The sequence below is a fragment of the Serinus canaria genome, chromosome 19, assembly GCF_022539315.1.
Source record: "Serinus canaria isolate serCan28SL12 chromosome 19, serCan2020, whole genome shotgun sequence".
In the NCBI taxonomy this organism is placed as follows: Eukaryota; Metazoa; Chordata; class Aves; order Passeriformes; family Fringillidae; genus Serinus; species Serinus canaria.
In genome coordinates this window covers 8,206,611-8,220,695 of record NC_066332.1, presented here as the reverse complement: position 1 = coordinate 8,220,695, position 14,085 = coordinate 8,206,611, and the positions used below count along the sequence as shown (strand labels likewise).

Below are 14,085 nucleotides of genomic sequence, written 5' to 3'. Positions count from 1 at the left end.
ATGTGCATTAAATTTGGGGTTGACATGCAGCCTCATAGCATTCATCCTCAGATTGATGTGGGGTGTTGGACCTGCTTGCAAGTGGAAGCTCTTTAAAAATGATGAGGCCTGAAACGTGTTTCTCCTGCCTCTCCATTCCCATGGAGTATGGCTTGCTGAATCTCCTCCTCCCCCTTTAATTCCCCCAGCACACATGTTCTCAATTACTGCCTGCATTGAAGCTGCAAACATTTCTTGTGCATCTAACTTTCTATACTGAGCACTGGAAATATATTTTAGCAATTTGTGGGAGAACTGTTATGTCCCATGCTGGGAAAATTGTGTTTATTGTTCCTGTAGGAAAACAAGTCCACAACAGATTTTCTGTTTCTTCATCCTTCTTTATGTATCTTGGAGCAATATTGTAAGAACCTTTTACCCCCAGTGCATTGAGCATGGGTTGCTCCCATCTTTGAAATAAAAAGCATATGCTCTGCAGTCTGTGTTTTTCATTGCTGTCCACAAAATAATCACTGGCTTTTGGCTGATCACAATAATAGCTACTATGAACCCCAAATATATCAGTTTGGATGTACAGCAGCATTACATTTGATGAAAACTCAGTTGTATTGTAGTGTTGGTAGGATCTAAACGTCAATATTCTGCAGCAGAGGGCATTAAAGGAGTGATAGCAAAATGCCTGATTTGGAAGGGAAAAGGAAATGGGAGTTAGTCTTTTTCTCATTGTGTGCATTGTTCTGATATGATAATCCTTCAGGATCCAGGTGGTATCATGTGTTCACTAGCCTTTGTTGTACGTTAAATCATACTTTATTTTCAGCTGTAAACCTTAGGACTCACACCCACATCTGTGACATGTTTCTCAGTTCAGATTTTGGGTTGCAGAAGAGAATTTTGTGGTATTGTACTCCACCTCTCTCTTGTGCTGAAAATTAGTTCAACTCTGACAGTGATCAGGGGATATTGTTACTGCTGTACAGACAAAGTTTTTAAAGCACAGTTACCTTCTGCTTAAATAAATGATGGGCTTGTTCAAGTGGAAAAAATTACTTTTGCATCTCATCTGTGACTATGTTGACTCACAATAGAGGGGCCCCTGAGAATGCCTACGCACAGGGATAGCACAGACAGAAGAGGAAAAGGTGTGGATCAATTAGTTAATTGTTAGATAATAAGTGAATACTCTTTGCCATTGCACACAAACTAAACCTCTTTTTCACTTACTGCTTCAACTTCCCCTTCAGAGATTTGCTGACAGCATTCTCTCCCAAAGCAAGGAGCTGTTGCCATTTCGATGTAAACACTCATTGACCCTCTGTGGAGATTTGAAAAATTGCTTTTCTGTCATTAACAATGATAAATCTGTAAACAATATTGTTAAAGATGCTGGGGGGGGGCATCAAACCAAGAGGAACAGATTGAAGGAATTTAAGAAGTGATTTACAATTTACAGTTATGCTCTGAGAAGGACTCTGTACAGGCAGCACTGTACAATGCATCCAATGTAGTTTCATGAAAATTATTTTTATAATTCTTGATGAAATTTAAGGATTTAGGGGTTTTTGCTATTGCTCTGCTGCTTATCCTGGGGTGATGTTGCACCAACTGAGGCACTGCTGTTTCTGATGTGTTGCTTAAAAATGCTGGAGGAACAACAGCAATAAAACATGAGCAAAGTGCCTGAGATGCTCATTTAATTCCCATTAGCACAATAAATGTGAATATGATGAGGTTTGTTTTGCTTTTATATCCCTATGCTTCTCCACAGGGATGGTTTAGATCTGTATCAGAAATGGAAGCTGAGTCATAGGTTGGCCAGGAGGACCAGAGTGGAGCAAGGCATTTGATCTGAGTTTCTGGAGCTAACAATGTAGCTCTGGCAATTTTGGAAGGAGGTGTTTTTTATTGGCAGTCTCTTGGTTTTTTTTAAAGTGGATAGGAGTCTTGCTTCATTGTCCAATTTGTAAATCCAAAGACCTTTCAATCTGTATTAGCAGACTGAAATAATTCCTGATGTAATTTATGGATTTACCTGAAAGAAAGAAGCTTTCCTGCCTGCCATGCAGGCTTGGGTCAGTAGCAATGGCCATAACCTCCCCTCCTTGCCCAGGGCAGTGTGCCTGCAGCCATGGGGACTGGATCCTGTAACCCAAGGGCCTGCCTCAGCACTGGGCCAAAGGTGCTCCCATCCCAGCAGGCACAGAGGCTGGGAACAGAACCAGTTGCAGGGATCTGGCTTAGCAATGGCAGCCTGTCCTGCAGCTGTCCTCACATGGCTGGCTGTAATGACTGGAGGAACGTGTTATCTAAGGTAACTTTATCTTTTGGATATTTCTGTTAGAGGCAGCTCTCCTGTCTCTTGGGTCTGAGGGCTGTGACACTGTTCACACTTCAAGTGTCTTCATCCCCTCTCATATTTATTTGTTCCTAATAATTTTTTTCTGGAGGAGAAGAATGAAAAAGCTTTTAAATACAGGGTTTATGTTCTCAGAAAAGAATGTGCTGAGAGGCCTTGCAAGCAGTTTTCTGTCCTCCCCCCACGTACTCTGGGCTAAGAGGATGTGTCTTTGTCACTCCTGCATGTTAATAGTTATTGTGGTTCCCACTAATGGTTTTATAGTAGGTCAGTGTAGCACAGGCAGCACCTCAGCAGTGCCTAGGATGGTCATGGTTGGTCCATGTTTAAAGCTTTCACTGTCCCTTGATGCTGGCAGTGCTGTGCTGCTTTGGTTCCTGAAGAGACTCATGTCCTGCTGCAGATGATATGTGTGTCTGCATTTTCTCTTGTGCTATGGTTCACCTTCTACCTAAGCTTGCCTTAAATTCACTTTATCCTACTATGGAGGTTCCAAGTATTTCGTTTTGACATAAAGAGCAGCAGATTATTTTCTTACCAGCCTCCTGGCTTTGTGGAGCTGCACAGCACGTGATAGTGTTCAGCAGCTCTGCACTGCCCTGGCAGGAGCTGCAGAAATGTATCCAGTGGGGAAGTCCTCAGAGGCAATTGGAGGGATGATGTTGGTTTTGATCCTCTTGAAGGGACTTCCAGTTCACATTTACAAGAAGTGAGCATGGAGTACTGTGGCCAGAACTAGAGGGGCCCTGCCTCCAGCCAGGTGGAGGACAGGGACAATCAGATCTACTGGACTGTGTGGAGCCACAAGCACATACAGCTTAAGTTGACACTGCTGCACAGTGCACCCTGATCCCACCCAGATAAGTAGGGGCAGAATGCAGCTCTGTTTCTGCAGTGACAGGAGGATCCCAACAGCTGACTGTGCTGGAAGCTGAAGTGAGCCTGACTGGAAATGAATGGCAAAACCAGCCCATTGTGCCTGGCCAAGAGAGCCTGTGTATCCTTGGCATAGATGGCCTCAGGAGAGGGTATTTCAAGGACCCAAAAGTGCATTGTTGGGCTTTTGGGGGAGCTGCTGTGAAGGCAGAGGAAATTGGGCAGCTGAATACTCTGCCTGGTCTCTCAAAGGACCCTTCTGCAGTAGGACTGCTGAGGGTGGAAGAGCAACAGGCAGTGATCACTACCATACCAGTGCCCTGACAGCAATATTGTACCAGCTGGGACTGTGGGATCCCATCCATGGGATGAATTGAGAACTGGAGAGCCAGAGAGTGCTCAGCAGGACTTGCTCACCCTTTTAACAGTCCTCTATGGCCTCTATATCATTAACAGCACAGGTGTCCTTTACTGCTTTCCAAATATGTCTCACAAGATGTTGCACTGAATCTTCCTCTTGTCATTATTTATAAACTACAAAAAGGATCAACAAGAATTAGATGATTAGCATGTGTCTTATTCTGTGATAAGAATATATATTGTCATGATAATATACAGAGGGAAGCATAAAAACCCCTCATCTCAAATGGGAAGACAGCCTGGAAAAAAATCCCCACATGTTATGTCTTTCATATTCACACTGATGAACTCACTGCTGCTGCTTCTAAATTTCTATTCAGTTCAACTGCTTCTTTGCAAACTTCTGGGTAACTTCCAGAGTTTGCATTTGATTTCCTTGAATGACATTTAGCCATGGATTCCTGCATGTGAGGAGACCAGCTGCCCACGTGCTTCTGGAATAAATCTTTTCCATAGGGCAAACAGTTTTGTAACACTTTACCCTGCTGAGATAACAATTAATCAAGCAGTTTCTTTATAAATAAGGAGGTAGGACTTGTGGTCTTCCTTAAAGAGCACTACCTGTACTGAACTTTCAAATGACCCGCAGCAGTATTCCCAGAAACTTGTGCTCTGTGTGTGACCCAGAACAAGTGGAAGTCACATTCATCCCACTATTACCACTGTTGTGATCTCAGCAGACCTGGGAGACCAAATGTCTGGAGGAGACACTTCTGGTGTGGACCTGCAAGCACAGCCAAGCACTCCACTTTCCTGCTCATTTCTCCCATGGAGACTGGAGCAATGTTTGCAAACTGAAATGATGCTGTTGCTGCATCCCGTAGGCACTTTCCTGCTCTGTGCAAGCTTGAGTATTTCTTCCATACACAGTGTAAGCTTTGCAGTTTCAAAGATCTAATCTAATAATAGATTGGTCTACATTTGTGGCATTGCCAGAAAAAGGCATATGTTGTCAGGCAGTCAAAGTCAGCAACAGTGCTTAAGTGGAAATGTGCTTAAACACTAAGAAGGCAGAAATCCAAAATAATCCATCCAAGGTTTGGCTATTAGGAAACTAAAAATACTGTCTTCCTACATATAGGTTTCCACATGTACTTAGAGAAATACTGTTTGTCTGATGTCTCAAAATTATTAAAGGGTAATTCTTTTCCTTTCTTGGATTTGGTGTGATAAGAGAAGATGCTGTTGGCATTCAGCTTATCGAAGACTGAATAATTTCTATTTCCTCTTCTATTTAAGATGAAATAGAAATTATTGAAATAACTAAAATAGAAGAGGCATGTGTAGTGTAATGTGGGAGAGAAAAATGACATTGAGTTCCTTTTTCCTATCACACAAAGTTTGCAATTCCAATTTTTCATGTCTAGATTTCCTCTGGGAAAAGAATGCATCATTGGCTTGAACTAAGTGAATGTATACCACAAGAACCACTGGTCTTCTCTGTGCTGGTGAAAGACTTCACTTTTACATTCAGATGGCTCTGTGGTCCTGACCTTTTACAGAACTGCACTGACTTGGGGATTGGGCTTTGAGGTGGTATATGAAGATATGAGGTTTTGACATGAGTTCTGAGGCAGCAATTATGGGATTTCATGTGTACATATTCCTTAAATATCAGCATATTTAGATGTGTGGCCAGAAACTGACATCTGTCACAATCATTCTTCTTCTGCTGAGGTCAGTGTGTGCACACAGACACATATTACTGTTCTAGTAAAAAATTCTTCCATAAATGCCATCGCAGATCAGGAAAGGTTAGGTTTTTAATATTAATGTTTTCTCCTTTAGGACTTCTAGTTTCTCCCTACTCAGCATGCATGTGACTCAGTCAAGCAGTAGAGTTTTATTTCAGTGATTTCTCTAGGGAATTCACCCACTGTAACAAATACTTCTGTCTCCTGGAACCCACCTGAAGCAGCATCCCAGAAGTCCTTATTGCCCAGCTTGTATTACCCCTTGCACTGGTAGCAGCCTCGTGCAGTTTAGAAGTGATGGTAAAAAAATTGAGCTGCTGCTATTTTCTGCTTCTTTTGCCATTATTCCTGGAGAGAGTTGATTTGGTAAATGTGGCTGTCACAGCAGCTTTTACCAATGACACAAAATAATTAAGTTGTGGTTTCTACTGTGGTGGGGCCACGTCTGTATTTTATAATGGTGTGTCTGTGCTAGGAAGGAGTGTTATGCTTGATTGTTGTGATGGATGCTTCCAGGAAAACAGGACAGGTCTCTAAAGGCAGGTTGTCTAATGCTTTCCGTGTGCATGAAATCCTGTTGGTTACATGGCAGACCACTAATTGAACTGTGTGTTGTTTCCTCTCAGTTTTCTGATGAGGTGATGAGGAGGGCAGTATCCATCTCATCTTTCTCCCTGTTGGTTTTGGAGGGGATAGCTGCTATGTTTGTTCTTTTCATCCAGTCAAAAGAATGCTGAAGCCAGGTTTTCATCTGATTCTTTATGAAGTGAATGCTTTCATTTTTTGATGTCTTGAGCCACCAATATGGGGTTCCAGACTTTCAGAAGTCTTTGAAGACTTTTGGACACAGTTGCTCAGCAGTGCTGAGAAGCCCTGGTAGTCTCTGGTTCTTGAATCCTGCTGAACTGTGCTTCATGCAGAAATTACACTGTGAAGATGCTGTGAAATTTGGGGGTCTGGAGAACAATCTCTCTTTTTCCAGTATTTAAAATATTTTCTGTAGGTTGTCTCAGATAAATTTGAGAGTATTTTAGTGTAACTGTGAAATCCTGCTCTTTGGTGTTTAGATACACATGCTCTCTTCCTGCTGCACCCAGTTTAGAGGGAATAATTTCTCCTGGTCTTAGGCAAGAAACACAATCCATATGCTCTGGCATTCTCCTGGAGGGGCAGGGAGCCCTATGGGTGTCAGGGATGCTGGCCAGCCCTGTGCTGATGCTCTGCTGAAGGTGAACATGAGCTTGCAAAATGTCATGCTGACCTTCCTGCCATTGCTGGGGACCAGCTAGATAGAAGCTGGGTTTTTTTCAGTAGATGTTGATGTACATATGTTGGTGTGTCAGGGGAAAAAAAAAACCTTTTTGACTATATGTGGTGTTAAGCCTTAAGGCTGAAGCTTTTTTTGTTTGTGTGTCTGCAGTGGAAGAATCCCATGTCACATTTGATTTGTATCTCCTGTTAGAGGTGACATTGTGTTAAATGGTGAACGAGCTGGGGGTGCTGCACTGCACATGGCCTGTGATGTCAGAAGATGGAGCAGAACAGAGCAGAACAGGGTGTCAGGCAGGGGGACAGCTCAGCCTTGTGTCCATTGGCTTGATGGCTGCTATCACTCTTCTTCACCAGGAGCACCCCAGGAAGGGAGAGGACCAGCACAGGAAACTGGGCTGCTGTCTGCTGGTGACAAAAGCCTCTGAAGGAGCAGGAAGAGATACTGGGGCTTGGTTGAGAGGTTAAATGTCCAGCCTTGATAAGGCAAGAAACTTCAGTGGGCAAAAAGGTGCATGTGTGAACCATGGAAATGCTTTTGGAGGGTGCTGGAGTGAGCAGTCAGTGAGCAAAGTTTTTTGCTCTGTGTCAGTGCCACACAGCAGGTCCAGATCCTTAAGGGATATGATAATTAGGAAGAGTAACTAAGAACTAAGTAATAAAAACAATAAGAGTTTTACCAGCTTCATTGTGCATAGGCAGGCAGCAGGGAATATGGGTCACACAGTATGAGCTACCCAGAAATAAAATCCAGGTCTGCTAATGCCTCAGGCCTCTCCATAAACATCTCTTCTTCAGCACAGCTTGGATGGGAAAGGATTTCCATTTTAGATGGAAGACGAGGCTCTGCTCAGTCCAGGTGCTAATCATGTTCTCCTGCTGTTTGCCTTTGCCAGGTGCAAGTTCTTCAGCCTCACAGAAACCCCTGAGGACTACACCATCATTGTGGATGAAGAGGGCTTCCTAGGTAAGTGTCAGCACGTGGCACTTCTGTATCCAGCATGGGGTGGATGAGGAAAACATGTCATCTCACTGAGACTGTAAACCAAAATGTTTGTAAAACAAGTCTGTTTGTAAGAGCTGGTAGTGCAGCTCTGAAAGGTGCTTTGATCACTTAAGCATGCTGTCTCTGCTGCCATGCTGTACAAGGCAATTCAGATATGGAATATGAATATATTTGAATGCTGGGAGAGGATCACACACAAGTCTTAAAGAGTACTTTAAGCAGGTTTGAAAAAGCAAAACCCTCTGCATACAATTGCATTAAAATGAGCTGGCCTGTGTCCTCAAGCCTCCATAAGTATACCACATCTTGCATTTCCAGCTTCTGTGAACCCCTGTCTTTGAAAGGAGCACTTGAAGATGAATAGTTTATATCATCCCTACAGTCTGCACAATGCTGTGGAGTTGTGACTGGGTTCCTTTGACTCATCTGTGTAAGAATGATTTATTCCCTTTTCTTACAGCCAGCTCTCCCTGTACTAAGTGTGCCATCTTTACCTGGGGTGGCTGAAGGGGTCAAAGGTGGAGTGGTTGTGTGTCACAGAAGGTGGTTGGCATGTCCTAGAGAGCTGCAGATTCTTGGCATTGTGCAAGAGCTGATGTAGAGAATGGTTTGGCTTTGTAGATGGAAATAGTTTGTAATAACCTTTATCATGTGTGGAGGTTTTGTTTGTAATGGTGTTATTGAGGTGAGGGAATGAGGAAGTGTTGGGCAGCTGTTTTTATTTTTGTTCAGGTACTCTTTCTGTGTTTGGAATTAAACGTCTACACATTTTGAGGTCAGAGAAAATTCATTAAAATATGAAAAAAAATTATTTCATTCCTGAATAGGAATTAACTCTTGAGAACCTTCTGTAACACTGTAATATTCAGTGGTTTTGTAATATCCAAACTACAAGGAGAAAATTTGAAACTACACCATCTTTATTTAGTACAGAATTTTATGATCAGCAACCTTGCTGAAGCTGGCCCTTTTCTTCTTCAGGAATGAAAAACATGATAGAACAAGCTGCATTTTAGACTAGTACAGTGGTACCTAAAGATTTTAGCAAATTGATCACTAGGCTGAGAATGCTGAATGGATCTTTACAGTTGTATCTGTTTATAATTTGGGAGTTGTGAGGTTTGATTGAAAGCCTGTGCCATGTACTTTTGATCTCAGAAAAGGTGACAGAGGGTTCTGCTGCCACAGTGTCCCCTGTTGTATTTTTTTAAGAGGCATACTCACAAGACTTTTATTACCAGTGGTAGTGGCAACTGAAGAAAATTAATTTTAATTTGGTTTTGCTTGATAGTAGGATGCAGAGCCTCCCTCTAACAGCTTAATTTTAAGTGAAGGCTCACTAAAGGAGGTGAAAGTTTCTGGGTTATTTTCCAAGGGGCACAGCACGTGGCACAGCAAGAAACCCAGGGATTCTCATTCTTAGGAGGGAGTCTGTGTCATTGAACCTGCAGATGGGATGTGCCAGGGGAATGCTCATCTCCAGCATCATGTCTGTGTCTGACATCCATGGCACTCGTTTCTCTGACCAGTTGGCATGGCACAGATTTTTCAATTCAGTCACTGGTGACAAGTTGAATTGCAACCATCCCTGTAGAGCCTCCAGCAGTCACAGTGCTGTTTATCTCTCTGGAAATTATACTAGCTTGAAACAAAAGTGAGCTCAAGCAGTGGTCTGGCTCATCCATACTGAGGGCCTGTTGGACTGTGCCCCATTGGTTGTGCTCTGAGCAAATCCCAGGTCTGGCACCACCTCTGTCCTCAAGAAGCTGCATGTCCCAGGTTATCTCTGTGAACCAGGCAGTACTGCTGCAATTCAAAGCAGAAGTCTTCTCTGGATCTTCTGTTACCTTGGCTCTCTCTGCCCCCTGAGCTTGGTGCTGAAAGTCACAGTGCCCACAGTGCCCCCCCACAGTGGCTTCCTGTGGCTGTGGTTTGGGCACAGGACATTCCTGTTTTTCTCAAATTCTCCATATGCAGTTGGGCTGCTAAAGCAGGGCTTTTCAGGAGACAAGATCAGCTTCCCATGGGAAGGAGGGAGTATGCTAAAGCCCTCCTCTGCTACAGGGTGGTGTGGAAGCCAGGTGTAAAACCCAACCTGTAGTAGTGCCACAGAGCTGCTGGCTTCATCACCTTTTGTGTGCTTTCCCTTGTAAGTGATGATCTGCTGGTGAGACCTGTACACACCACATCCTGCTAACTCTCCTGCCACAGCCCCCATATCCTTTGGGTTTGTGTCCAGGGTTAGCCCTGAGATGAAGCAGTTCCATCCCTGCTCCTCAACTCTGTGTGGTGTAAGTTTTTCATAGTCTGGAGAAGTCCAGAAGTCACAGTCTAGCTAGAAATGTCTCAGCCAGAAAAAGTTCACTTTCCCATTGTATAGCCTGTAATCAGGACATGAGCTTGAACAGAATCAAAATCTCTGAGTTGCAGCATCCCACCTTCTTGCAAAACAGTACCAATTATGTCTGCCTCGAGTGCATCAGCTGCCTCTTGTCCTGAGTAGTGAAGTGCCAAATTCAGCTCAAGAATTACAAGGTAGATCTGCACCTTTGATGAGCAGTTCAGATAGCAAATCCAACAGTAAATTACTTCCTTTTTCTTTCTGGGTAACTTTTTTCCTGCAGCGCTTAAGAAACTCAGTGTAAGTCTCTGAAGGATAGGTTTTTAGTGTGGGAAATGAGAACCTTTCTTTCTCAGGCACCTGTATGAATTTCTGCTGCAGCAGCCATGAGAAGGTTCTGTTAGCTGGCACCTTCCATGTTAGCCAGGCCTTTTCTCCTGCACATCACAAATACCACTGATGGGAAAAGAGGCTGAAGAAATACCAGCACTTTCATCAAACCCTGAGGTTAACACTTAAAACATACTGACATGCAGTAATCATTCTTAACTATTTTGTCAAAAAATAATCCCTAGGCTTGTTCTACTGAGAGCAGCAAGTTGGGCTGGTAAAGCAGTCGTTCTTTTTTCTCCCCAGAAAATGTCCACAGTGCAAAGCTATAACCTGCTTAAGCATTCATCATGCTGAAAGGGAATGGCCACAGCCTAATTCTTGGCTTTAATTCCCTGGTGGTGAGGTGGGGATTATATTTGCACAGAACCTTGTTTGTTCCAGTGGCTGTTTCTTGGGCTTTGGCCTGCTAATGAGAAAGAATTTTATTCAACAAATAACCCAGGGAACTGTGCACAGAAAGCTCTTTTCCTGGCTGATACTGAGATGAACTAGGAGGAGAAGTTTGACCATGGGCCCTTCTTCATGAAGACAAATGTCTCAGCTGGTGGGGTGCTTGGATGGCCATGTATGGTCCTGGCATTTATCCCCCTACTGCACAGCCAGCACATGGCAGAAAGGTGGAGTGGCTGCTGCTCCCTGAAATAGAGGAATATTTGGCTGGTTTGCTTTTTTCCCCAAAGTTTGGCTGAGAGCAGGAGCTGTTTGTGCATGTAAAGATACACCATGGTCCCATGTTCTCTGCATAGTCTGCTCCTTTTTCAGAGAGCAGCAAGGACAGACTCACTGTCTCTGGGCAGATGCATGAGCAGAGCTCCTAGCCTTGCTGGTTCCAGTAGTCTCTGTTCATCAAAGGTTTGAGCTGAATTGAAACACATGCCACACACCTGGAGGTAGCCATCATCTTGGAAACTCTGTTTATATGCACTGGGAACAGCTGCATAAATGGGGCCTGGGACAGTCTGTCACCCAGGTGAAGCTGTCCTAAAGATGGATTATGGTAAAGCACATGTTGCTAACATTTTCAAGGTGAGGTTACTGGCTTCCCAGCCTTGGCACTGGGTTGGTGTCCCTTGCCTGCAATCTTTCATGTATGCAGTGAACTTTGAAGATACTGAAAAAGAAATCAAGTGCTAGGGTCAAGGGAGGAGTGAATCACTGTGATTTTCAAATGGGTAAATATGCATATTCTAGGTTCAGGGAAGTTTGGGATGAGGGAAGCACATCACCTTCATGTACTCTGGTCTTTCTCCTAGAGCTGGTACACCCATTTCGTGTAGATTATTGCAGTCAGCAGACCTTAGGTCCTGGCTGATCTCTTCTGGATCAGAACCAGAGAGGAAAAGCCATTTCATTGCAGTCCTGAAGCAGCAGTGAGAAACATCCTTCTGAGATGCAGATCCTCTATGTGAACACAGAGCAAGACTCTTGGTCTCCTTGCACTGAGGTTCCTCTGCAAGATGGGCATGACACTCCTTCCTTAAACCTTCTTTGGCTGTCTGATATGGCTACTTCTCTAAGGCCAGAAATCCATTCATACAATTTCTAGGAGGAGATTCTTAGTCTCAGCTCATACTTCACAATAAATTGTCCAGTACATTAAAAATAATGGAACTATTTGAACTAACTCAGCTAGTTATAGTGGCAGAAAAAATGTCATTCTAATAAGAAAAGGATAAAAAATGAAAAAACCATCTTGCTGGCAGTGCTTTGTTTTGATAACCATCATCCTCAGACAACCCTGTCTGACCTTGGATTCAGGACCATCACACACTTTAGTACCACACTGAGTTCCTTTTTCAATAATACCAAAATGGTAAATTGCTTTCAGTGTCCTCTCTCCTTTTTGTATATAAACTGGATGAGAAAACAGCTTATAAATAAGTCCAAGCACAGAGCCCATCTAGGAGCCCAGCTAGGAGCAATCTTTATTTAAAGTTACAGAGGGAAGCAAGCTAATAATTGCATCTGGCTTTCTGAATATTCCTTCAATAACTATTTTTTGTTTAATTTTTGATTGCCCAGTGACTAGGCCTTTGTATCTGAGGCACAATGGCATGAGCTGCTTGCTGGCATTTCTAGTGTTAGATTCCTCCCCCGGACAGCCAGGACTGCCTGTGGTTGCTAGGCAGAACGTGGTTTTCTCTACTAAACACTTGTACAATCACTCTCTTCTGATCTCTGTATTGGCTAGACTGTGCTTTGTTTGGGGTTTTTAGGTTTTTTAACTATTGTTGTATTAATGACCTAAATTCAAATTGAAATGTGGGGATTTGATTATTGCCTTATTAGAAATATGTGCTTGGTTGGGGAGGCTTTTCCTGCAATGTATCTCTGCTGATATAGATCAATAAACATTTTGGGGGTCTGTGATTACGTGGGATTTCTGCCCTCTCCCAAGAGGCAGTAGGGTTTGGTGGTTAAAGCTTTTGGGGGAAGGGAGGAAAATGAGAAATATATAATATTCCAAGGTCTGCTTTGCGTCACATGGGGAAAAGAGCACTTCTTCGAGCTTGTATGTGAGTGGGTTTGCAAATTTTGACAGCATATATTATTCCTTATGTTTGTAACCTGCCACATAAAGTCTTTTGGTTCAGTTTCTCTGCTCACTCCTATTTAAAGAAGTACTGCATAAATAATACATATTTTTCACTGTTTCCTCCAGCAGATGGGTGTGTATTGATATCTATTTTTGTTTCACAGCCTGTGGTGAGAAAGCCAAGACTTCTCTTCCTGAACCACTTGACTGGCCATGATTTCTTCCTTTAAATTTATTACATCTTGGCTGCTTCCTAGTACTTTCCTAAGTCCAAGATAAATGAGCAGATAGATACCAGGGCTCATTTTTATCAACCCCTCTCATAAATGCAGGACCTACAAAGTTTTTCTGACTTAAAAAAGGGAACAATTCATTGAAATTTTAGGTTCTCTAAGATCAGGATGCAGCTCAACAGAAAAGTAGCAGCACTCCTTAGTTGTTTTTTTTTTTCCACTAGAGAGCATTTGACCATCTACTTTTTCTTCCACTGGTGCATTTCTGTTTTTTCCTGAAGGGTGGACTTAAGGGGAGAGGGTGGCTTGCCTTGTTTTTACTGGAGCTGGCTATTGTCTGCCAGCTGTGAGGAGACATGCCATGGTGCTAAATGTGCAAGGAAGGGCCAAGGCTGAACACATGCTCTAAGACCTTTTGAAGCATTTATATATTGTAGGTGCTGGTAAGACTGTGATTTCTCATCTTTCCCTACTTTTTAAGTGAATTTTATATGGAGCACTGTGAGAGATGGGTAAGTGCTGTTGTCCCCTGTCATAGGCTGAGAAGTGAGGCACAAGGAAAGCTGAGAAATCAGTGGTACAAGCAGCAGAATGAATTCCTTCTCCCATAGCTGAAAACATTCAACCATCAGTTCCCAATCTTTGCTAGCTGTGAATCTACTTTACATTTAAACCATATTTTTCTCAAGTTCACAACCTGGACGGGGAAGTGGATTTCCTCCACCTTGGCATCTCATAAATGCTATGGCCTCAGTCTAGAAATGGAATCTTCAGTAACCCATGGAAAAAACAGTCTGTCATCATCTGCAAACGGAGAAAACATCTCTTTTGTGGTAGTCACTGCAAAATTCCAGTGTGCAGCACTCCCTGGGGTTGCAAACCTCTGAGTAGGTTTGCCAGATGTTCTCATGAGTGCAGGAGATGCCTCAGGTTTCCCAAGGATCAGCAGTCATTCATCAAG

The 14,085-nt window shown here is 43.1% G+C and overlaps 1 protein-coding gene across 2 annotated transcripts in view; it reads left to right on the top strand.

The window, feature by feature from the left end:
• CASTOR2 (cytosolic arginine sensor for mTORC1 subunit 2) overlaps positions 1 to 14,085 on the top strand; it is a 127,292-nt gene that overhangs the window by 53,136 nt on the left and 60,071 nt on the right. For both annotated transcript variants that reach the window (XM_009098705.4, XM_030232977.2), the window contains one exon: positions 7,512 to 7,582. In XM_009098705.4, coding sequence (XP_009096953.1) covers positions 7,512 to 7,582 — 71 coding nt within the window. Of the gene's footprint in view, positions 1 to 7,511; positions 7,583 to 14,085 lie in introns of those variants that run through there.